Below are 26,640 nucleotides of genomic sequence, written 5' to 3'. Positions count from 1 at the left end.
GGAGAGAGAAGAGCACCTTTAACCCAGAATATTAAGGTTTCATCCTTCCTTGCCCAATCAGAAAACTCAACTGCTTTTATAACTTATAAATTATCTGTACTTCCCCCTTCCCATCTCTCAGTATCCCACTACCATCTGCTATGTTGTATAAAAGAGTAAATCATTTGATCTTAACTGAATTTCCCCTTTTTCCTTGGCTTAAAACCAAACTTTTCTTCTGTTAAAGCTTCCTAAATGCTCCCAACCACTGTTATCTCCATTCTTTACAGGGGTCATCTCAGAAAGAACCCTTGTGGCTAACGTGTTTAGAATTAGATTATTTAAGGAAAAACTTGATCCACACATCCTCAGTGTTGTCACTACCCCCATAGTTTCCTAAGATAGGATCTAAGTGTGACCTTAAACCAGAAATTCCTCAAAATACTTTTTGGTGTCATAGACCATTTAGCAATCTGGTGAAACCTGTGGATCCATAAAACTTTTTTGTAAAACATTTTTAAGAAGAGGTAATTTTCAGTTAGGGGTTAAGGAAAATAAGAGTTCATTTTTTTTTCCCATTCAAGTTCATGGACCCATTTAAAATCTACCCACAGATCCCTTAGGGTTCATATACCCTACATTAAAAACCTTTGCTTTAAATAGAGTAGCAGAGGATGGAGCTTCATGTATGGCTGCTTTTTATCCAAAAGCTTCTTGCAACTTCCTTAGTCTTCACCATTGTGAATTAAGTTTGAGTTACATCTATGGCCTATGGCTCTTCTCGCAGCAGCCGTTAAATGCCCCTTAGATTTCATTTAGCCAGTCTTCAGTGTTGCAGCATTCATAACAGATAATCAGTGTCTTGTACATAGTAGGTCTTTTGATAAATACCTGTTGAATAGGTAACTTTGGGGTTCATTTAACCCCTAGCTTCTTAAACTGAATTATAGTCCCATATGGAGTCTTATAACTGAATGTGAAAAATTATGATTTATTTTCAGTAAATTTTGGCTCTTTTCCTACTTTGTAAACTTATATACCTGAGGTCATGCAAAAATTTCTCAAGCGAAGAAGAGTCATGAATAGTAAGAGCTAACGAAGTGCTGATCTAATCCATCTTTCTGTTACCTGCACTTCACTTCAAATGTCTGGATGAAAAATTAACTTTAACTTCTCACAGAGGCCCCAGACGGAGATGAGAGAAGCCCTCATAGCCAGCATACCAAGAGCCAATTATTGGAGCCATTGTCTGTGGTACTTCAAGCAGCATCACCTATCATTTCCCTTGTTATTTTTCTATCTCTCCATCTCTGGCATCAGGTCTTGGTTATGCAAGTGTATGAAAGCACTGGCAAGAATAAAAGGGCATTTTGTGTTACGCAAGGTCCTCACCTCCTTAAGTTTCCTGCTAATCATACCACCAGGCTTCATACTTTAGAACAAGTAAAGTCTTGTGAGACTCCTGGTCTATTCATTTATATGCAGCATCCCCTAAAAACCCTCCAAGTTACTTGTCTTTTGGATGAACTGCTTAGAGGAAAGTCAGAGATGTGGTACCCATTCCACATCTTCATGGAAGAGACTGGACCACAACTGCACTGTGAGGTGACAGGATGGGACGATTGGCAAACTTGAAATTAATTTCCCTTTTCTCTTCCCTCCAGATCATCCAGTGGGAGATTTATATGTACAAAGTTATCTGAGGCTAGGTAGCTAAAGGCTGAGGTGTACAACTGAAGTTAGTCCCATTATAGGGATCTGTGGAGGTGATGTGGTCCATATTCCAGACAGGATGATATCTAAGATCATTAGAAGGAATACACCTGGCAGAGCATATGTTTTAATGACTCACTTGATGACTTACTGACTTGACTCCAAATCTCTTTCCAGTATGACTAACTGGAATGATAATTCAGCAACAAAATATATTTTATTAGGCAGGGCTCATCTATGGGTAAAGGACAGCTAGGTGGAGTAATAAATAAAGTGCTGGGTTGGAAACAGAAAGACTCATCTTCATGGTGTCAAATCCAACCCCAAACACTTACTAGCTATGTGACCCTGCTTGAATCACTTAATCCTTTGTGCCTTAGTTTCCTCATCTGAAAAATAAACTGCAGAAGAAAATGATGAACTCCTCCAGGATCTCTGCCAAGAAAACCCCAAACGAGGTCACAAAGAGTCGGACACAATTCAAATGCCCAAACAACATCAAATGGTAAGAAATTGGATCTTTATGCAAATCAGTAATTTTCTGTTAAATAGCTTTTTGAAAATATCAGGAATTGCCTAGAAGGCTTCACCTAATTGGTAGATCAATGATGGAGGATTAAAAACAAACTTGCTACTAAAAAAACTATCCCTTATGAAAAGGAATATTTTATATGTTCAATGTAAAATATTATGTCAGTTATGTCAGAATTTCTCAATTATTAGTTGCCCCACCTCAAAATACTTTTAAATTAATTACTTTGTATTTATGTGTTTCTAAGACTATACCATCCACTGAGTTGGAGGACCTGGATTTAAATCTCATCTCACCTATTTACTATTTACTTTACTTCTCTAGACCACAGTTTCTTTACTTGTAAAACGGCTCAAATGAATTCATGATCTTCAAGGTCTCTTTCAACTCCAAATTAATTATTTTATCCTGTTTCGGCAGAGATACCGAGACAGGCACCATTTCCAGATAATTTGTTGGCAGTGTAGGTCGGAGCAGTTGGAATAGAGACATGTGTCAGATATAGCACAGGGAGCGTGGAACTTGAAAGTTAAAGCGATCAGAGACATGGCAGTACAGAGAAAAGTGACTCCCACTTCTTTAGCCTTTAGGACTCCTAGGGAGCTCCCCACTCAAAGGCTTCCAGAGGGTCTCACTTGTGAGGGACAGTATGAACCAGCCTTGAAGAGACAGGTAGCCTAGAGCAGCTTATGAGCGGAATATGTGGTCCAGAGGAAAAGAACCTGTACTGATGAGTACACTCTGCCCTTAGCAGCAGCATCTGACAGGAATCCCGAGGGCAATTATCTGAGCTTGATGGCAACTTGTGCAACCATGAGCTTCACTGTAAACTGGAGAAGCTGTAAAACCAGCAAGAGCAGGAGTTTTCTTCTGAGAACTAAGGATGAAATGCCCATTTTGATGATACAAGTAGCTAATTTTTTTAACCTTCCTATTTACTAAGCCAACTAAATTACTACTCCAATTAAACTGTTATTTAAGCAGGACCTTGAGGTGAGTGATTGAAACTAAACCTGAGTCTGGCTGGGATAGAAGCCATTGATTGCTGGAGCCAGAGTTACAGTTGGAACATAAGAACTGACATGATTCTGGCCATAAAACCTGGGATGTAACAGTAGTGGGCTGAGTCCTGGGGGACTGATAGTCCCAGAGTCAATCATGAGAGTATCCAGTTTTTCTTTTAAGTGTGGTTCCTCCTTATTTATAAATGTCTCTTATATTCCTTGCCCTTTTATTCAGCCTTTACCCTTATCTTTTCCTACCTTCCCACCTAAAAGGTCTCTCCCTAATTCTGATTCTCCCCCGCCACCCCCCCCCCCACCCCTGCCACTTTCTTTCAGAACTGGAATAGCAATAGATGAGGTCACAACTCCCTAAACTTCATTCTCTAATTCCCCTTTTCCAAGGTGGTGACCAGAATATCTAATGATAGCAGGAGACACAGTAGAAAACTTGGAATAACAATGATAGTTAATATTTAATAATACTAATACTAGCTAGCATTTCCATAAAACTAACTATGAACCAGGCACTGTACCAAGTGCCTTATAAATATAATTTCATTTGATTCTCTTAACATCCCTGGGGGCAGGGGCGGGGAGGGGGGGGTAAGTGCTATTAGCCCATTTTATAGATGAAGAAACCAAGGCAAGATTCCCCAAGATTGTACAGCCAGTACATTTCTGAGGCCAAATTTGAAATCAGGTTTTCCTGGTTTCAGGCAAGTGCTCTTTCCACCGAGCCTCCTAGCCATTTATACATAACACTTTAAGGTCTAGAAAGCGTTTTTCATTTAGCTGATTTGATCTTCACAGCAATCTTAAGGGGTAGAAACTAGTATTATCCTTTTAAAAAAAAAATGAGGAAATCTAGGCGGAGAAGTTAAGTGACTGGCTTAGGGTCTCACACATGGGATCTCATGCAGGATTCAAATTCAGTTCTACTTGACACCAAATTAAGTGCCCTATCTATCACACCATCTCCCAAAAAAATCACAATCTCGTGCCTGCCTCAATTAAACCAGAGTAAGAGTCTAACAGACCTACTTTGTGCACTTCCCTCCCTCTTAGTTCTCAGCAGTCCTGAGAAAGCTCTTAGACCTAATTTTTACATCTCAGTAACACACACCCGGATACCTATCCACCTTTGAAGATTTGAAAGCCTTGCTCTGTTCCTGTGATCCATCCAACAAAATCAAATTCGCGCCTTTCTTATTAAACCAAAGACTTCTGCCCTCATTACTGCTCTCCACCATGACCTGAGGCCATGTTTGCAAAGACTTGTGGACCGAAGGCTGGCCACCAGGTGATGGACGCTTTTGGCCACAGCTTAATAACTCAGGAAATATCCAGCCAAGGTTTGGAGGGGTGGAAACCTGTAACAATGCACCAGGGAAATTCCAGATGTTAAGAAATACTTTCAGCCAATTGACTTTTGACTTTGGTCTTTCCCTACGGGAGGGTAATTAAACATAATGAATGGTACCTTAAATTAAGAGTTATCATGTCAGGCCTTGTCCATATTTTATCCCAAGTCATAAATCTGCCCCCATTTTACTGGAGACCAATCCTCCACAGACCTTCCTCCACTCAGCTGTCAAAGTGATCTTCCCAAAGCCCAGGTCTGACCCTCTCCCCTAACTAATAAACTCTTCTAGCTCCCTATCACCTCCATGATCAAATATGAAGTCCTCTGTTTCAACCCTTCATCACTCCCCCTCCCCAAATATTACCACCTTTTCTGTCTTTTTATACCCTTCCTTTCTCATTTGCTCTTCCATCACTGACCTTTTTGGGGTTCATCAAAATCCATACTCCATTTTCCTGATTGGTGTCCCTCATGCCCTAGATCCCTCCTCATTTCTGCATCTTCACTTCTGTGACTTCCTTCAAGTCCAGCTAAAATCCCACCTTCCACAAGAAGCCTTTCCCAGTGCCCCTTAATTCTAAGGCCTTCCTTCTGTGGATTATTTCCAGTTCATGCTGTGGGTACTTGTTTCCTCATTGTCTCCTACATTAGAGTGTGACTTTCTTGAGGAAGGAAGGGACTCTCTTTTACCTTTTTATTGTATCCTCAGCATTTAACAAGGTGCCTGCCACATAGTAGGTGCTTAATAAATTTTTTATAAATTTTCTTATAAATAAATTTTATAAATATAAATATTTATGACAAAGTCATAAAGTATAAGAGTAATCGGTCTTAGAATATTGAATTAAGAAATCCAGGCAAAGCTTACCTGACCTGATCCCATCAAGTGAGAAAAGTTGATCCCTGAGCTATGAGTAAAGAGAAAAGGGACAGACACAAAGAGAAGAAGAAAGGCAGATCCAAGCTACTTCATAAAATTGTGGATGCCCAGAGCTACAGGGAATCTCAGGAGCCATCTGGTCTAACCCTTTCGTTTTATAAGAGTGGGAAACTGAGGCCCAACAAGGCTTGTGACCCAACAAGGTCAAAATGGTAGTGAGCTTCAAAGGCAATATTTGAACACAGGTCTCCTGACCCGGGAGCCAAAATTCTTTCCAGTGTTTTAAATTTTGGCTTTTATGTGGAGGAGGAGAGGGAAGGAAAATACTGTAGGATAAGATTTAGAAACTGCTAAGGGAGTATCTACTCTAGCTTACTTCATCAAGAAGTAAGATTTTGATTGATAGTTTTCATTCTGATTTCTTCATATCCATACCCATGTCAGTTTTCTCTCTGGATACCCTTAGAAGGCAGTTCTTTACTCTCTACTGTACCCTCTAGAGATGGATGAAAGAATATCATTTCTGGAATTTCTCATTTAAAGAAATTGCTCAAAAAAAAAATAAAAAAGAAATTGCTCAACATTCTCTAGAATTCAAAGATTTAACAAAAACAAGGCAAACAGCTTTCTTTGGGCATACTAAACTAAAAAAGGTGTAGGAAAAATACAAAATACATTATTCTTTTATCCTAATAATTCTAATTTTATATTTTTTTCTCTCAAATTAACAGGTCATAGCTTTTCTAGAATTGTACCGAGAAAACAAGATTTGGCTACTACCAGCCAGCATCTAAGCATCCTCCTTTTCTCTAATACAGAGCATAAATATCATTATTCCAAATTTTCCTTTACCTACACATGTATTCAAATAGAATTTTTCTTACCTAGAATACTACCCCAATCACAGTTCTTTCCTTTTGAAACCATACCCATCTCCTCAGACTCATTTCAAATGTCACCTCCTCCATCAATATTTTTCATACTTTCCCTGGCTCCTCCCAGTCAGAAGAGGGTCATCTCCAGTCAATCCGATCTATATCTAGCCATTGGACCCAGATGGCTCTAAGGGAGAACATGACACTGGTGACTTTGCACAGCCCGTCCTCACTTAAATCTGATTTATTTGCATGAGCACCCTGATATCATGATTTTCTTCGAGAACAAATGACAAACAATAACCTCTATAAGTAGAGCTTCCTCACTGAGGACCCAACCAGAACTACTCAGTAATGTAACACAGAGGTTTTCTTTCTTTTTCTTTTTTTTCTTTCTCCCTTCCTTCCTCTCTCTCTCCCTCTATCGCTCCTTGTCTCTGTTCCTGTTTCTTCCTCTTCCTTTCCCTCGCCCTCCTTTCTTCTTTCCCTCTCTCTTTCTTCCTCCCTCTGTCTCTTTGCCTCTCGTTTCTGTTTCTCTGTCTCTGTCTCTCTCCCCCTTTCTACATATGATATCATACCCTTACCTGCAGGGGCCCTGTCTAAATTAATATATAAATATATATATATATATATAATTTTTTTTTTTTTAAATCTCTGAAACCTTTTAAGATATCCTGGAGTTGACCAGATTTCTTTCTTAAGGACCATACCTTAAAACTCAGATCAGTCTGGATTGCTATCACTGACTAACACTAGCCCCCAGGCCAAACTCTAATTGGTCATGCTTTTGCCACAGATTGATTCAGAGCAAATGTAAATAGCAGTTGTTTCTATTTTGGCAAGATACCCTGAGGATCTTCCCCACCCAGATTGGATTTTTTTTTTTTTTTTTGCCAAAAAAAAAAAGAGGCCATTCTTTGCCTCAATCCTTCCCTAACCTTAATCACTGATTGGGTGTTGCCCCAGTCAGAGACTAGCTAAAGACCTCAGCTTAAAAGGCCAAAGTCTCCCTCTGCTTTGGGGCCATCTCCAGTCCTCCTGATCTTTATCTGGCCACCGGACCTGGATGACTCTGGAGGGGAAAGTGAGACAGGTGACCTGGCCCTGCCCTCTCTCACTTAAATCCAACTCGTTTGCAAGTCTTGGAGTCACCTTCCCCAGTGACAAAAACAAAGGACAAACAACACAGCCAAGAAATATCTTTCTCTTCCTCTTTTCTTCTTATCATATTTTATTTTTTATTGAACTACATAAGTCTACAGCATTTGTGCTCACCATGTTGTCTAGAACACAAGAAACTCCATGAAAGCAGATACCAGATCTTTATGCTTTTGGTCCCCAACATAGTCCTTTGCGCTTAGTAAGGTATTAATAAACAGGCATTGAATGAATAATTAAAAGTCCAATAATAAGGCTAGGCATCCCATGGCTAAATTATCAGGATAAAAAGGGGAATACACATAAATATTTCAAAATTAAACGAATGGCTCTGGAAGCAGTAAATCCAGGACTAATTCATTATTGATATGAATCCCCATTTCCAATACAATTTTGGGGATAATAAGGTCTTTTATTCCGGAGGCCTGAGAACTAGGGGAAGACAAAAGTTAGGGTGGACAGGTCCCCATAAAAGAGGCCAGAAATATGCCCAAATTGTTCAACCCCTGGAAAGGTTATCTAGGAACAAAAGCTACTATTGTTTATTTTTCACTAAAAGAACAAAAAGTGAAGTTTGCCCTCTACTCCCAACATGGGTTATTTACCCTAGCAGGGTCTATGTTTTTTTTTTTTTTTGTTGTTTTGATTGTTATATTTCAGTATAATTGGTTTTTTGTTTTGTTTTATAAATTCTATGAGTTCTACTTCATAATTTAAAAACTTTTTATCTAAGAAGGCGTCCATAAGCCTATGGCACTAGAGTGTCAAAGGGATCCATGACATCAAAAAATTAATTAAGAACATCTGCCCTAGAGCATTCCCAGCCAGAGGATAGAACTAAAGCAAACTCATCATCATAAGGATTTCATATGAATAGAATAATTTAGATAGGTGTTGGGGCTCAATGCTTTCTATCTAGTGGCTGCCTCCTTTATACTAATTATGAGCTAAACTATACTTTCTATGCTGCTAAAGATGTATGTGTATTAAATTTAGTATCCTCTAAATTTCAGTGACCTGAAGCAAAGACCTAGGTCATTATTCTAATTACTGTAGAGCAAAAAGATCCTATCCCTTTATCTTTGTTATTTTTCCAAGTCTAGTACAAAGTGTTAATCATACTAGGTATTTAACAAATGTCTGTTGAATACATATTTATTTGCATAAAGGATACATTCTGTTACTCTCTTATAAACTCCCGTAATCCCAACAAATCTAAATCTCCTTTCATACTTCTATAGGAAAGTTTAGGGAGATAAGTTACAGTTTGAATTTTTTTTGGAATCGATAGAAGAGTAAAGTTGGTCTTGTGTACAAATTCTACTTTCAGCCATAATCATACATCACCAAAAAAAAGAGATTTACTTACTCCTTTTCCAGAACATGATTTGTTTGGTTTAGATTCTCTGAATCATTTTTAGGAACATTTCCCCCATATCTCTTATCAATATCATTCATCAGAGACACAGTCTTCTCTTCATTCATACTCTTCATATTACTTTGAAATTCTCTTTCTGGAAGTTCTTTATTGGATCTCACCACATTAATCTCTTCCCTCTTTGCATCATTTTTCTCCACAACAACATCCTCAATTTGTTTACAATCCTTATCTGCCATATTTTCTGAGGACGTTTCAGTAGATTCCATTTCTTGCCTCATGACATTTTCATCCAGTGATGAGACATTTTCTTTCTCCATAAATGCAGAAGTCATTAGTTCCTTGGTTTTTTGTATCTGGATTTGGCTCATACTATGACTTTCACTTTCCTTCAGGGGAGAAATTTGAGGAAATTGTTGGCTGGAACCAGGGGCTGTTTCTATATAATCTGTTTTCCCTTTTTCAGAAAGAATTGTTCTGCCGAAGATATTTTGGATGGTATTTTGTGTGTCAAAGGGTATATATTCATGTTTCATGGCATATAAATTAATTATGTCTTTTTCCTCTTTCCGAAGGTGTATTACAGTATGACTCAAATATCCACTTATTTTCTTGAGGCAATCAATGAGAGCATTAATTTCTAGATTTTAAAAATACAATGAATACAAATAATAATCATATCATTTCTCCACTGTAATATTCATTCAATAGAATCATCATATCTTAGAGAAGGAAAGAACTTTACACAATAGGAATCCTATCTATAATATCCTTTAAGAGGGTGATGTATTCTCTGCATGAACATTCTCAGGGAAACGTAACTTAAGAAGGGTCCTTTAAGATCTCATGTAAGAAACTGCTACTGTTGCTGTGCTGGGAATGTTCATTAGCAAAAAGCTCTACTTAGAATAAAGACCTTCCCTATGAGTCAAAATCCATCTCCTTCTAAGCTTTCACCTGTCGGTCTCTGTTCTGTCTCTTGCAATAACACAAAACATCTCCTCCCTATTCTACATGGTAACTCACCAAATATTTGAAGATAGTTATCAGGTTTCCTGTAAGCCTCCTGTTCTCCGAGATGAATGTCCTAGGTTCTCTCAACCATTCTTTAAAGGGAAAAAACTATATAGTCTTTTGATCCAGGAGAAACTTGGCTTTGAAATCTACCTGTAATACAACCTTTCTAAGGACAAGGCACTTAACTTTCCTGAACCTCATCTTTCCTAACTATAAAATGGGATTGATGATGTCTGTGGTAGTTACTTCACAATATAATTATGACTCAAATGAAGTAATGTATATAAAATTTTTTTTACGTCTTAAAGTTTATATAAATGGTAATTATTATTATGATTTCCAGAAATCTTGCCCATTTTCCTCCCAATACTCTAGTTTGTTAATCCCCCCTGTTAAATGTAGCACCCAGAATTGAACAGAATTGCATGATGTAAACAACAGAGAGTACAGTCAAGTTTTATATTTCTATTAACAATTATGATGTAAACTCCTTGCAAAGTCCTTGACACATAGTGAGAGCTTAATAATTGCTTTTTTATCCCATTGCATTGTTATCTGCAGAGGCCTTGGGGAATGGCAGAGATTTGGAAAACTACCAAGCGTGATCTAAATGTGTTATAAGATATGATTTTGGACATAAAGGTCATTTTAGGCATATTAAAGACATTTTTATATTTCCAGCAATGTCTAACATATACCCTAAACAAAGGTGCTCAATAATTTTTTTTAATACCTTGAAAAAAGGTGTTCAACAAATGTTTGTTGATCTGTAACCTATATCAAATTACTCACCATCTTAGAGTGAGAGAAAAAAGAGAAGGGAAAATTTAGAACTCATAATTTATTTTTCAAATGAATGTTAAAAATTATTTTCACATGTAATTAGAAAAATTAAAATACTACTTAAAAGGAAAAAAAGAAAAAGGCACACATACAATACGCATGTTTGTTTAATGAAGGTTACAGTTTAGTAGTAATTATATTTAAGTAGAAACAGAATGTTCACACATCAAATGCATAGAGTCATCAAATGACTCTAAGCAAATCACTTAACTCCTAGGTATTCTAGACAGATCTCTAGGCAGGGGTGTATTGATAAATGTTTTATAGCTGATTCTCAAAAAAAAGTGAAATACATTTTAAAATTTAATCTTCATTATTAATATTTTTCCATTACTTTCTTAAGTTTAGAATTCAACAACAACAAAACATGAATCAAGTCCTGATTTGTAGCATTTTCTGATTTTCCAGGTGTAAATGCTCACAATGAAAAATATAAAAAGGGGCTCAAGCTGGTTCTAACACTTCCCTGACTTTAAATCTATAATTTGAGGGAAGGTTCTCAATTCCCCTGATAGAGTGAGTTTCTTTACCTAGGACTTCTCTATGCAGTGAGATCACAAGAGCAGTCTTTACTTAACCCAGTTCCTTGCTTAAATTAGCTCTTTAACATCTCTGTCATGCTGTCAATTCATACTGAGGTTAAAGACCATCAACAAGCCTAGATTTTTTTTTTTTTTATGAGATGCTATTAAGCCATGTCTCCCAGTTTTACACTTATACAATTAATTTTTAATCCAACTGCAAAATTGTACATAGTTAGGGCTGTTATATAGATTTTGGGGGAGAGACTAGGGGAGGAGGAAAGAATCATATTTTTCTTCTGAGGTATTTTTGAATCTTATTTTGTTAACACATTAGTTTCCTTTCCGGCTTTGTGTCATCAAGAAATTTAATACATATGATTTTTGGTCTTTCTTTAAATCAATGATAAAGCTGTTGGAAAAAAAAATACAGGTTTACTAATAGCAACTTATATATATCATACCACTGGAGATTTCCTTTCAAGCTGACATCAATCAACCAATAGTCTTTGGTTATGGTTATTCCAAGAGATACAAGTCTACCTGTCCAGGAAAATATTGATATCAAGATTTGCTATATATACAATGCTCCTCTGATTTCCTTACTCACCTTATCAAAAGATGAAAATGGATAACAGTGAATTGTAGCTTACTTAATATAGCCTATTTATATTTCCAAAAATACTCCACCAAAGTCCAATGTAAGGAACAATATAAGTTTTCCTATGAAACTTTATGAGTTAAATTTGGCTTGATATTTTAAAAAATCTTATATAAAATGAAATGAAAATTTGAGTGTAAAGATTTGGTCGTTTAATGGTATAAAATAGGTTGTAGAAGTGAATATAGAGGTACAAAATTGAAGTTGACTTTCCCTCTCTTTTTTAAGGGCACACCAATTTTTCTCTTTGGTCTTACATGAGAAAAATTTATTGAATGAAAATCATTAGGATCACCACGTGATGTGCAGTATGACATGAAGTATTAAATAATTAAATTATAATTGCAGCAAAACACATAATTACTTGCCTTGTCTCCAGATGCAAGGTTTCTGTTTCTCAAGAACATGCAGTTGCTGGCAAGTGGCTTGAAGTGTCCCTGTAACGTGTTCTAAATGTTGGCGGAGGACCACACTAAGTTCTTGACACAGCATGATCATTGCAGAGACCCAGGTCCCTATGCCATCCTGATCTTGAAGGTCACTGCATAAAAGTGTCTCGGTTACCGATTTGTTTTGCCATCCAATCTGCTTTAGCAGTTGACTTAATTTACCTGTGGCTGTTTCAGTTGGATCCATTTTCTTCCTATTAGCAAGTAAAAAAGCAATGAATTAGTAAATAAACAAATGGATTCAAACGTTTTAGTGGTAATTATTTTTCAAACCTAGACATTCGAAGTTCATTTAGAGTCTTCTCTAAATTGCATAGCAATTAATTCTTTGCTGAGCTTTGTATTATTGTTAACCAATGTAAAGTTACTAGGTGACCAAAGGAGGGGCCTTTGGGAAATCAGTAAGCAGTAGTGCACATGCATCATGTGCTATTGTGTACAGTAAAGATTTAAAATCTCTGTTTTCTTTGCCAGGGATAATGATCTCCAGACTGAGAACTATGGAAGTGAAAATAATAAGCAGATTGAAAACTAAGATAAATGGAGGACCAGAAGCCACCTGGCTTCCCTCAAGAGGTCAGTTCACCAAGTCCAGATGATTGATGTGATTGCTAAGTTTCTTCCAATGATCATTAAAAACAAACAAACAGAAAACTAGAAGATGAGAGACAGGCAAACTTCCCCAAGTTTCAGAAAGAGTGAGAAAATGCATTTTTCAAAATGATGACATTTGTGATCTTGGTGAATCACTTCCGATCTCAAGTATCATCTGCAAAAGGGGAGGAGGGATGGGTAGGAAACACCGGACCAGATGGCCTCCTTGGTCCCTTTCAGTTTCATTTAAACGTTGAATTATTGTCTCTCACTTATTTACCATTTCCATTTACTCTCTTGAATGTAGTTACTTTTTCAAGAATATGCTTTCATCTCCCAGAGAAGAGTGGTAAGAGTTATCAAATCCTGAAATCTAGGACTTTTTCTTCAACCAACCAATCAGAGCCTTTATATTCATCTATTCTGTGCCCTGGGAACTGTGTATAGAGTATGCAAATGCAAAGAATGAAACAGTTTGGGAGGGGGCTTATATTCTTCTGTTGGAAGAAATAACAGTACACATTGAAAGAAGTTATCCAGTCTAAATCATTCATTTTATAGTTGAGAAAAACGAGGTCCAAGCTCACGCAAATAGAAACCCAGGTACAGACTCCAAAGCTTGTCATTTCCCACTATATCATGTAGTTTTCATACAAAATAAACAAAAGTAAATACAAGGAAGTCCAGTATAAGCTAGTTAGGGAGGGATGGCCTTCTCTCGTCCCTGGCCACTTCCTTTAAAGTCTCTTCACCACCCGGCCAGTCTTTTACCAATTCTTGTCGTTTATGTGGTCTCAGCATCTCTCACATTCATCTCCTTTTTCCTCATACCCCAGCGCATCCCATCAGACCATCTCCCTCTCTCCTAGACTAACCATAATAACCTTTTAATCCATCTGGAAAGAGGTCTTTCTGATGTCTGTGCTTCCTTGAGGAACTGTGCCCAAGACCTCCTTCCATACCGATTATAAGTAAACCCATTCCCACACTCTAAAGTCCAGCCAAACACGATGGGGACCTACCATACTAGAATATATTATACAAATGTATTACAAATGCATATAAATACTATTAATTTGTATAAATACATATAAATTACAATACAAATAAAATGCAAATACACATTAAATTATATAAAACACCAATATATCTCACAAATATATACAATGTATTTCGATACAATGCAGTACGAAAGGGATGACATTAGTCATTGGGAATAAGGAGAGGCTAGCCAGGATCAGGAAAGGCTTCAAACAGAAAATTGTGCTGAGCGTTCTCTTAAAGGAAAAGCCTAAATAAAGTAAGAAAAGAGTTCAGTTCGGGTGTGAGCCGTCTAAAGGCACAAGAGATGAATCTTGTCTACGGAAGAGCCATACAAGAGGAACGCCTTGTTTGACTGGAAGAAGAATGAGGGAAGGAAGATGAGTAATGTCCCTTGAAATTAGAAAGGTAGGTTGGAGTCAGGTAAGCAGGAGGTAATGGGAAGCTAATGGGATTGACTATGGAAGTGAATGGAACTGGTTGACTATGTATAAGGGCAGGAAAGGAGAAAATGAAGATTAGAGAGAGATGAACATTGAGTCAATCTGCTGTTGTTAGATGTTAGAATCAAGAGTACAGCAAAATAACCTTGGGCAAGAAAAGGTCTGTATTTTTATCTGAGAAGATGAAGGAAGAGATAATGGGTTATGGAAGAAGAAGGACCTCTTGGTGAATGGCCTCCATCATTCCAAGAAAATTGGACTGGAAATCCTTAGCCGAGAGGAGGAGGAGAGGGACACAGGGGGTTTGAAGAGGCTGAGAAGTTTGGAAATCAATGGGAGTCTTAAAGTATTGCCTTACTACAGTGAGCCTCATTAGGATGATTGATGTTTGGGATGGACCCGGTCAGCATTGCTCAGCTTCAGCAGCAGCACATGAATAGCACTGGGATTCTCAAGCTTGAGATTTAAGAAGGGATAAATAGAGTAAGTTGCAGAGGCTAGAGTGCAGCTCCTGGAGTTAGGAAAACCAGACACGACCTAAGACACCAGCTGTGTGGGCTTCAACAAGTCCCACTGCATCTGTCAAGAGAGATTCTCTGAGGTGCAAGAGAGGAAGCCGTGAATTCTAGTACAGTTGTCCCCATTGTGTTTGGCTGGACCTTAGAGGGTGAGAATGGGATTAATTATAATCGGTGGATTAATTATAATCGGTCTGGAAAGAGGTCTTAATGGTGTCTTGTGCCCAGTTCCTCAAGGAAACCTCGGGATCACTGATTTTTAAAAAGCAGATGTTTCATGTGGGAGGCTCATGTGGAAAGCCAGATGACTTTACTTCTCTGAGTTTCAATTATCTCAGGTTCAGAATGAGAATAATGATGAGCACCCACTTCAAAGGGTTATTTTGAAACCCTAAGAGATAATGTTGTAAAGTGTTTGGTAAACATCAAATGCCATATAATTGCCAATTATTATTCTTTAAATTAGTTTCCTTTTATTTATGAAATAGAATGTGTTGTCCTTATTTTACTGTAAATGCTGCTAAAACAGAGACAGCAGTGTGTGTGTGTGTGTGTGTGTGTGTACAGTAAACCAGAGTAGAGCAGAGAGAGATCAAGGTCTCCAATTTTTCTAAATTTCTCTAATTGAAAAAAATAAAAAAATGCTCTCTCTTGAAGGAGAAAAACCTGAAAAGTAGCATTGGTTGGAGCAAGAAGGGCTCCCTATGCAATACTGGAGGGAGGGCTATCACCACCTCAACACACTCCAAATGGGACTTTAGAAATAAAGGTAGGGGAAAGAAGGAAGCAGGAATGGCCTCCCTTCCTCTCCATCCAAACCCATCAACCAGAAGAAATAAAAACAAATCAAAGCATTCCAAAAAAGTTTCAGTTCTTTGTCTCCTTCAGAAAAAAAATGGAATGCAATTAAAGCTCTCCAAAGACACCGGGCAATCTCTCCCATCCCTTCTTCCTCCCACTCCCTCTCTCACCTCATCTCGAGCCTCGGGCTTCTTGTAGCTACTTTGAAGATTCCTCCTTGGAAGACAGGAAAAACACAGTCAGCCAAAGGCATAAATATTGCTTCAGTGGCTTCTGTAGGTGTAAAGGTATGTGGGCAGAAGGGATGAAGGGGGAGACTGAGAGGAAGAAGAACTAAGAGCTGCTCACACTGCAGAGGATAAAGGGCAAGAGGGATGGCCTTCAGAAATTCACTTTTGGGGATGGGGAGATTATTGCTTTTTTCACTTTGCTGACATCACCCACTGACTACCTGGCATCTGAAATCTTCCTTTCACTGATGTACATGAGTAGATACCTCTAATTTTCAGAGTAAAGGCTGGACAGATTTTAATTATATAATTACCTTTAATAGACATAGTGATTTGGGCCTAGAGCAGGAATTTTATTGGTGTAGGAAGCACTTGGTGGAGAAACTCTCTCTACCCAAGCAGTCAGCACTTTCTGAAACTTCTGATCTTAGTTATCCAGAGCATTGAGAGGGCAGGTGACAGGCTTAGAATCTCCCATCAGCAGGTGTCAGCTTAGACTTGAACCTAAATGGCCCTGGCCGGGGACAGACCCAGCTCATAAATGTCTTTGGTGCCTCCTCAGCTGAAAGCATTTCTTCCTCCTCAGGAAAGCCTTCTTGAAGATCATAAGATTTTATCTGCGTTTTGATGAAAGGCAGGAGGCAGGGAAAAGGAAAAGGACCATCCAGACAGAGGAGACAGACAGGTCTGCTAAAGCAGTCAGTCTCTTTTGACTGAATCTTCTTGAAAAATCCAGAAAAAAAAATCATAGTGGAATTTTCAAACTCACTAGATTATATATACAAATCCATATATATATATATTTATATATGTGTATATATATATATATAATATGTATATTATATATATATATATATATATATATATATATAAAACACTTTTATATATGTGTTTGTTGATAGACATTTTCCCTTCTTAGTCATGGTCTGTAATCCTTTCTCCAGAAAAACCAGTTTTTCTTAACCTCCATGACATTTGTTTTCATCAGGCCCAAGCTTGCAATACGGCTGGCTTCCTGAGAGTGTATGAGTTGCAAAATCAAACCCATCGCACATTATGATGCATTTACTTGTTGAAACTAGCATCTGCTAGCTCTTAAATCTTGTTTTAAATTAATTAAAGTCACCAGCCCAGAAGAACAGGTCATTAAAGCCAAGAACTAAGATAATCACAAAAAGTAAATGAAGACTTGTTTGGAGCCTTCATTATAGGGCATTTTAGTACTGTTATTAATAAACTTAGGGAATTCTTTAAAAATAAAATTACTTTTCAGCAAAAATATCTTTACTACCACTAAGACCAAAGGAACAATATGAAGTTATTACATCGTATACATTAGCATATAAAAATAAAATGTAAAAATAAAAAAGTAAAGTAAAATGAACCTTCTCTTTAAACTCCTACTTCCATCCTTGTTTAGATCCTTCAGTCAATAGATGAAATCATTTCTCACTTAAGTGAGGCCATTTTGTTAAGCTCTCTCATCTCCTCAGTATCTCAAAACTTCTCCACATCCTTACCTTAGTGACCTTCTTCCTTGCTTTTGATCCCATTCCCACGAATAATTCTCTGGGACCTTCTTCCACCTTCATTCCCTTCTTCTCTAACTAATTCCTTTCTCACTGCCTGCAATCAAGCTCTAACAAAAATAAAACCCTTCCTTTGACAATGCAAACTACTTAGAATGTGTCATCTCTACCTATTGTCCATCCTTGCTGCCCCCACTTTCTCACAGTTTTCCAACATCTCTCTGTTCTCTGTATTTATTATCTAAACTGGTGTTGACTTTGGCTGTCACACCTGTCCTTTGCTAACTGAGGTTCACTGGAAGCTCTTTTATGCTTTTCATTAGAGGAATTTATATTGACTAAAATCTTTGGGATGTTTAATACTAATTGACCAAAACTACTCTCTTAACCATTACCAATAAAATTTTAAGGCCAAATCCAATGCCCTTTTCTCAAGTCCTTATCTCTCTACTAATGAATGTTCTTAATTATTGAATTCTTATTAAGAATTATTAAATTCTTAATCATGAAGTTCTTGGATATTTTCTCCTATCTAGATATCACTGACATACTCTCTCCTGATTCTCTTCTAGTCTTTCTGACCACTTTTATTTAAAATTCTCTTTGATGGATTCATTGTCTTTCTACCTCCAAAACAGGGATCTCTATGATTTCCTGATGTCATTTACTTATATGATTTCAATGATCATCTCTCTATATGTCTCTTTATGATGATTTTCCAGTTTCATCTCTCCTTTTAAGTTTATTTCTACAATTTCAGCTGCTTGCTGAATATCCCTGCTTATACTTCAAACTTAATATGTTCAAAAGTGAACTCATAATCTTTCCCCAAAATCCTTTCCTTCCTTCCACCTACCTACCTATTTGTGTTGGTAGCAAATCAAGCTCCCAGGCACACAGCTTTGAAAACTTGGGAGTCATCTTTGTTCTCTCCTTTCCCTTGTGATCTAATCTAATCATCTGCCAGTTCCTGTTTCTTTTGCCTATGTAATTGTTTTTTTTTTTTTTTTTGCATTTCTGCTTTTTTCTCTTTTTATATTGATATTGTCATAATTTAGGCCCTTTTCATTTCTTACCTGACTTATTTACTGTAGTTTCCTAATAGGTTTAGCCTATCTTCATGCTCATCCCATGAAATAATCCCCAATATATAGATCTGACAGCATCATTTCCTGCCTGAAAAATCTTTAATACTTTCCTCTTATATTTAGAATTAAATAAAACTCCTTGGCCCAGCACTTAATTTCCTCTGCCTTTGCATCCAACCTATTTTCACATTACTCACACTCTCATTGGTTTCACTAATGGCTTTTCTTTGCTTTTATCTCATTTTATAATTGTACATGTCTATATGTATAATATTTGAACATATTATACATATATAATATATACAATATATATATCAATTATATATATATATAACAATTATATATAATTATATATATATAGCAATTATCAAATGTATTGTATATTGTAATACACGATAATCTACACAATGTGTAGAGTCACATAATGTGAATTTTATATTTTTTCTGAGTATTTCTTAGATCATTTGCTCCAACAATCTTCTTCACATATTTCTGCCTAATGACTATTTATCTCTCTTTGAGATCCAGCTCATGTACCACCTCTTCAATGAAAATGTCTTTGGTAGCTCCTCCGCTGAGAGGCATTTCTCCCCCCTCAGAAAAGGTTCTTGGAGAACATAAGATTTTATCTGAGTTTTGAAGAAAGGCAGGAGGCAGGGAAAAAGAAAAGGACCCCTCCAGACAAAGGAGACAGACAGTGAAAAAGCCTTGGAGACAGAATGTTGTATTCGAGGCGTGTAAGGTCAGTGTCCTTGGATGGTAGGTTACGTGAAGGAGAATACATGTAAGAAGGCTGGGAAAGTGAGAAATTGCCGGGTTATAAAGGTCTTTTAAAGAGGAATGGAAGATTTAATGATTGACTTTGCAGGTAACCGGGGACCACCAGAGTTCCCTGAGGCGGAGTGGGGATGGGGTTGAGATGGTCACTTAAGAAAGTTTATTTTGGCAGCTGAGAAGAGGAAGAACTGGAATGAGGAGATAACTGAGATGGGGACAGTGGTCAGAAAGCTGCATTTGTGTAGGTGTGAGAGGAGGAGACTGTGAGTGGACATGGACCAGAAATGTTACAGAGGGGCAGATGACAAGACCTGGCAACAGATTAGACACGTAAAGCTAGAGGAAAGGGCGAATCTAGGATGATACCTAAGTTATAACCTGGACCATAAGAGGGAAGATGCAGTGACCCTCCTAGTCATTGAGAAGTCTAGAGGCGATCAAAAACTTAAATCTGACCTTACCTAGGACATAAGTTAAACCTCCTCCTTGACTTTGGAAGCAGCCTTCTCTGAGTAATTTATTATCATAAGAAAATGGTAAGGAGTCACTGAAAGATGCCCCAAAATGCACTTGGAATAAAAGTGGGCCAGACTGGCGATCTGGAATCATTAACCATGTCCGAAGTGAACATAATCCATGGTCGGGGGTGACCCCAAGGGCCTGGCCTAATTAATGCTGACTACCCCACATCTCCCACAGCATCTACCCCAAGGATGCGCTCAATAAATGTTTGTCGCTGATGACGAAATTAAACAAATTCCAAAGACTGGCCTTTCTCTTTGAGAAATTTCCTTCCAAGAGCAAACAACCTAATTTAGAAATATCCAGAGGAAGACATTATCGCAGCTTACACAAAGGATAAGGCGACAGCTTAAAAACAGGTTTTCACCACTGTTTACATTTTTGTCACTGTTTGTCAATAGAATTGGGTGGGAAGAGAAGGAGTACCGAGATGCCGCTTTAATTCGGGTCACCAGATTGAAATGATTAGGGGAGACACATTGCCGACAATCTGTTCAAATAAATCTAGGCTCTTTGCTCCTGTTGAATTCTAGCAGTTATTGTTTAGAAATGCCTTCTCACATGTGAAAGTGTACCATTGAGAGTTTGCGCTGGCAAGGATTGCTTGCTAAACACACAGCAGTTGCTAAGAGAAAACAATGCTATGTGCACTGGGTGTCAGGGGCTGTGCAGCATTCAAAAAATGTGGGTACTCAGCTATTTGGATCCCCAGAGCCCTGGTCTCGTAACAATAAAGCCTGAAACCAGTCCTGGTACTTTGGATCATGATTTTGCAATTCTTGTCTGTTTTCCAGTATACTGTATATCATGAGTCACTGTTATAATTGAACAAATTAAAAAACTGTGTTCTGTATTTATAGCTTCATGGAACCATGAAATGAAATACATTTTAATGAATTTTAATCAAGGCCAAAAAAAAAATCACAGAACCTCTTTTCTTTCCTGAAATCAATTTTACAAACGGAATTTCAAATTTCACAAGTGTCATATATATCAACACAGTGTATCTTGTGATATCCTGGTGCTTGGAATCGGTTACTGAGCTTTCTTGGCTGCCTAACTCACTACCAGGCCGTGTTAAAAAAAAAAAAAAAAAAAAAAGGATGCACAACTTCCTCTTGTAGAGAGAAAGGAAAAAGATCTGAGAGAAAAAAGAAAGGGAAGAAAAAGTAAGAGACAGAAATATAAGGGACAGATCAGGACAATGTAAGGTGGTGACAAAGTGCAGCTACAGAATCTCAAAGATGGACTCGACCCATCTGTACCTGAGCAAGAATCTCACCTAGAACCTCTGGAACAGGTGATGATATAGACTGCTTGAAGACTCCTGTGAGGGGGGAGCTCATTGACTTCCTGGGCAAGCTCGTTCAGTTTTAAGGAGCTCTAATTGTCAGGAGACAGAAAGAAAAAAAGGGGTTGAAGAGAGGGAGAAAGAGAGAGACAGAGACACAGAGAGGAGAAGGTGAGGGAGAGAGAAGGAAAGAGAGGGAGAGACAAAGAGAGACAGAGACAGAGAGGAGAGGGTGCAGGAGAGAGAGGGAGAAATAGGGAGAGAAAGGGAGAGACAGAGAGAGGAGAGAGACAGAGACAGAGACACTTATAGAGAGAGACAGACCAATAATGTCTCAGGATACTAAAGAACTCTGAAAGTTTAGGGTTTTTTATTATTGTTGTTCATGAGTCCAAATGGGTTAGATTATTGCCTAGATTTAATTAGACTTTATAAAACCTATTTACTAAAGAGATACAGCAACAAAGTTCTCACAGAGACATCCCCTGGTTTCCAAACATGAAGTGTACTCTGGGAACAGTCAATGTTAAAAATATAAAAATCTAGATATGCTAGTGAATAGTGGCTGGATGGACCGGAGACTTCGTCCAATTATTCTTGAAAGCAATTTGTAATATCCAAAAGGAAACCCTCACATATAGTAAAATATTCCTAGCAGCATTTTTGGGGGTAATGCAGAGAACAAGAACCATACCAACAAACAACATCTAGGGAAAATGGATCAAGAATGGAATGACGGATTTAGACTTGATTATGAAGGAGAGGGAGGGAGAGTCACACAATTCTAGATTACCTGAAAAACCCAAACATAAACACAAAGCCAACCACACTGACAATTCCACAACATTATGGGCTCACCATCTCAGAAACTTTCTCAAGCTCAAAGGTAGGCTCTGGAAAGCATCAAGAAATTGCCAAAAAGAAAAAAGAAAAAGAAAAAGAAAAACTTTTCCCCTCATTTATTCAGGGGCCAATTTCCCCCCCATGAGATGGTTTGTGTCCCTGCTCAATCTCACAGGCAAATTTGAATAGAGAAATGCATTTTAGTGGCTAGAGGTGCATGGGATGTTCAGAGAGGACTGGCAACTGCAGTGTGAAGGCTTGCTGGGCCCTTTTTGGGCTGCTCATCTACCTCTGGTGTCTACCTGTCACTCCCCTCTCACCTGTAACTCCAAGAAACTATAAGGGACCAGAGGCTCCAGGCCAGGAGAATTATCTCAGCAGGTAATGGTTAAACCAGGCAGAGGGTGAGCCACAAGCCTCTCTCCCCCATTAGTAAAGATTCCCCCAGCGGAGGCGAAGATAATTAGTTCCATGAAGCAGGTGCTGTGGAGAACACTAGAGACGTCAAGGTCATCCCCTGCCTCCCGGGGCCATGGCCAGTTGTCAGGTTGTCTTCCCACTGGACTGGATGATTCTGGAACAGAGGGAAGCTGACAACTTGGTGGGACTGCGTCACTGAAACCCCCTCAAACTTGTGATGTCATTGACCCTCTATGAAAATCAAGAACAAGAACAAATATAATGTAACTGGCCCGGAGGTAACTTGGAAGGATAACAGATAAAATGTCTGCCTTGGAATTGGGTCCCAATCCCACCTCAGAGATGCACATGGTATAGAGATTTATGGCTAGAAACCAGTTTTTCTGGAAAAAAAAACCTAAATTTCATAGAGGATTTCAAATACAAAATGTTAACAGTGTAGAAGGACAGCCTTAAAAATAATACATGTATACATATATTGTATTTAACTTATACTTTAACGTATTTTACATGTATTGGTCAACCTGCCATCTCGGGAAAGGGGTGGGGGGAAGGAGGGGAAAAGTTGGAACAAAAGGATTTGTAACTGTCAATGCTGAAAAATTACCCATGCATACATCTTGTAAATAAAAAGCTATAATAAAAAAAAGGAAAAAAAAATAATATGTTATCGGGCCTCATTTAGAAAGAACTATTTTCCCACCTGAGATACTTCCTTGTTATATGACCTTGGACAAACCTTTCTCAACCTCTGTTTCTTCATCTTTATCATAGAGATAATAATAGAACCTACCAGCAAGGATCATTGTGAGGATCAAATGTCATAACATAAATCACTTGGTAAGTCTTAAAGTATTATATAAATGCAATTTATTATTATAGCTATCATTTAATTTAGTAATCTCCATTAATAAAGAAAAAGGCAAACAGACCTTTAAAAAATTCAATAAAATTCAGGCTACCAAATGGATTATAGTCAAGGCTGAATTTTTCTTTCCTTCTCTGCTTTTTTCCCAGTTGGTCAAAGAGGAATAGAATAAAAGGGATTAAGATTTAAACCCTGTATATTATCAAATGCAGGGAACATAAAACCAAGAATGAAAGTATATGCTTTTTTTTTTTTTTTTTTTTGCTTCATTCTCAGGTCAGTTCTCAACTCCATAGTCTCCAGGCTATCTCCTCACATCTTGGCTACATTCCTCTTTGATTCAGATGTTCTCTGACTACAAGAGTATCTGTCTTCATCTTGTTTCCCTCTTTCACCTTCAAGCAGGCTCCATATCAAAATTTCAATTTCTAATCTGAATTTCCTACTGTTAATCATAAATGGCAACCCTAATTGCCCTTTCAGCAGAGTTAACAAAGAACCCTAATCACTTTCTCCTCCTCCTTTCTGCCACATGGTCTTGGAAGACCTGGAAGGAAGGTCCCTTCAAGGTTACCAGGAAAATACAATATATGAATTCCTATAAACTCATGCAGATTCTTCTAGCACAGGGGAAACTCTGGTATCTTTGGGAGTTCTTTCAAAGTCTCCATACTATCTCTGTGAGAGAGAGAAAGTCAAATTACAACATAAAAGGAAAACTTCCTAACAAATTAAGAGTTATAGAAAGTTACCCTGGGTTAGAAAAGAACAGGGAACTGGAAGCTTTACTCTGGCCATATTGTCCAAGAGATTCATAGTCATGTTGAATTAAAAGGCTTCTGGGGTCCTTTTCAATTCTGAGAACCTGAATTCCAATTCACTTTGGAAGGCCTTCCCAGCACCTATTTTTCCAGAATTTAAGACCTGGGGCGTGGAGAGGGGAGGTGGGCAGGAGAGTAAGGAAGGAACTATTGAGATCAGTTCCCTTTCGCTGACCCTCCAAAGACTAATCCCCCAATAGCTAGCCTGAAGTAGCCTAAAGATCCACTTCATAATGTGAAATTAGCTAAGTGATAATGAGAATAGAAGACAAAATATAATAACTCTAATGGGACCAAAATTAGAAGCCATGGAATAACATAAACGCTGCCAGAAAACTTTCCCAAGCAATTCTGGGTATCATAACAATGTTCTACTTTGTTAGTATATTTGTGATAGACTCCTGCCAAGGCTGAACAATTCGGTGACAGTTTAAAATACCCTTATCACCAAGGACATGCAAAAACATGGATGTTTCTAATTTCTCAGAATTGTGCAAATTTTCCATCTGCAATCACTGGTAAGCAAAGAGTTAACAGTACCCAGTGATTTAATCCCAGGTTCCCTCATTGAATCCCTTTTTATGTGGGCTATTTAGGTCAGATGCTATGGAAATGCCCTTTTCTGGTTCATTTCCTTATAAATGCTGCATATATTCCTTGTTAGAAAAAAAAAATGTTATTTTTAGAGTTCATTAAACAGGTTAAGCTCTTTAATGCTATTGAGAACAGAAATATTCTGACAGTAGAACTGAGGTTAGAGCTAATCTCTCTGGCATTGTCAATGTTTCAAAATGAAGGTCTTTTGACTGTTTACTTTAGATTATACAGTATATATGCAGTGTACAATTGTAAACAGGAGTTTGGAAAATCGTTTCAAAATCATATCTCAGTAATCAGGTCTAAAAAAAATAGAAGAAAATAGCTTAATTGTTCTCTCGTTATCTAAGACTATCAACTTCATTAAGAAAATAAGTGATTAACTATATCAACTTGTCCTTTTACTCAGTGAAAGCAGTGTTCTAACTGAGTCACAAAAAGTCTGCCTTGATCTCCTTACCTTTTCTGTCCTTCTTCCAGTCCTCCTCCCCATCTCAACTATAAGGTCACACTCACCTTAGAAACTCATTTTGAATTCTCTGAATGTCTAAATAGCTCTATTATAATAAATGAGGTCCTTAGAAAAGAAAGCCTTCATAAACTGAGTAAATAGATCTTCTGTTATGATTGTTTGAAGAGATATAGTAATTTAGTGTGTAACATGATTTTGATTTATGTGTATTTCCTAGAAGGAACATTAAGTGTAGTAAAGAATATGTATTAATAACCATATATTTCTCAGTTTTCAGGTAAGCAAAATAAATAGTATTTAAATAATAAAGGAGGTGATAATTTAGATTCTTTGAAAACCGGTAACCTTTTGTCTTCAAAACTCTAATTGGAGAGAAACACAAGGGCTTCAACTTCTCAGTATAAAATTACCTAGCAACTTGTATAGAAATAAATGCAAAAATGGAACTCTTGTGTGTTACCTGCATGCAATTTCAAGTGTGACTTTTTAAGTCTTTTAAAAACACTCTTTAACAGTGTCTAGAAAAATCACATGATCAACTCTATAGTACAAAGGAAAATGACATTAAAATTAAAAAAAAAAAAACCTTCAAATCAATGCAATAAGCATTTGTAACTCCAGAGAATAAAACATCATTTTATGATGAAAAACATAAGTTCCTCTTTTCCACAGAGTGAGAGAGATGGAGACAGAGAAACAAAGGGAGAGACACAGGGAGAACATTTTCATTGTTCATGTCTTAAACCTTGGACACCTAAGTATAAGTGAGCAGGACGGTCCCCGAACTTAATTGGGGAAGCCAACAAACAGGGGGCTAGAAAAGGGGAGAGATGGTCTGAAAGTGACCTGGAGGCTCGATTGTAAGTGAAAGGAAGAGAAAAAAGGGGGGACTCATCTGTCTGAAGAGGGATGCCTGGGACTGAAGCGGAAGCCACATGTTGTGGAGACAACTGGGAACGGGCAACAGCTCTGCCATCGGAACCCAGTGTCCCTGGGACAAGATGAGGCATATGTTGCCTGACATGGCCAATGTGTTGGTTTTGCCTAATTATTTGTTCTTAGAAGGGAATGTTCTTCGGGTGGGAATTGTTGAGGAGAGATTCATGTAAAATAAATATGAAACATTCCTTTTTTCAAAGGCTAGGTTAATTATTTCAAGATAGACCCCCTTCCCACACCTCCAACCACTTTGCTGTGCTAAACTGCTCTCACCATTAGAAACATGCTTGAGAATGAAAGGGGAAATGTCCCCAGACCCAAGAAGTCAGAGATTGGAGAGCAGGGTCGTAATATTTTCTCTAGAGATGCCTGGGAATAAAAAACAAGGATCTATCTATCATCTATCTATCTATCTATCTATCTATCAATCATCTATCAATCTATCTATCATCTATCTATCTATCATCTATCTA

The 26,640-nt window shown here is 37.7% G+C and overlaps 1 protein-coding gene across 1 annotated transcript in view; it reads right to left on the bottom strand.

Annotated features, from left to right (window-relative positions):
* Window positions 1–12,560, bottom strand: part of DTHD1 (death domain containing 1) — a 64,742-nt gene extending 52,182 nt beyond the window's left edge. Inside the window, exons 1-2 of the mRNA XM_012552294.2 lie at window positions 12,293–12,560; window positions 8,874–9,522 (exon numbers count right to left, since the gene is read on the bottom strand). Coding sequence (XP_012407748.2) covers window positions 8,874–9,522; window positions 12,293–12,560 — 917 coding nt within the window. The remainder of the gene's footprint in view (window positions 1–8,873; window positions 9,523–12,292) is intronic.
* Window positions 12,561–26,640: the final 14,080 nt, after the last annotated feature.

Source organism: Sarcophilus harrisii, chromosome 6 (assembly GCF_902635505.1).
Source record: "Sarcophilus harrisii chromosome 6, mSarHar1.11, whole genome shotgun sequence".
Classification (NCBI taxonomy): Eukaryota; Metazoa; Chordata; class Mammalia; order Dasyuromorphia; family Dasyuridae; genus Sarcophilus; species Sarcophilus harrisii.
This window is presented reverse-complemented; position numbering and strand designations above follow the sequence as displayed.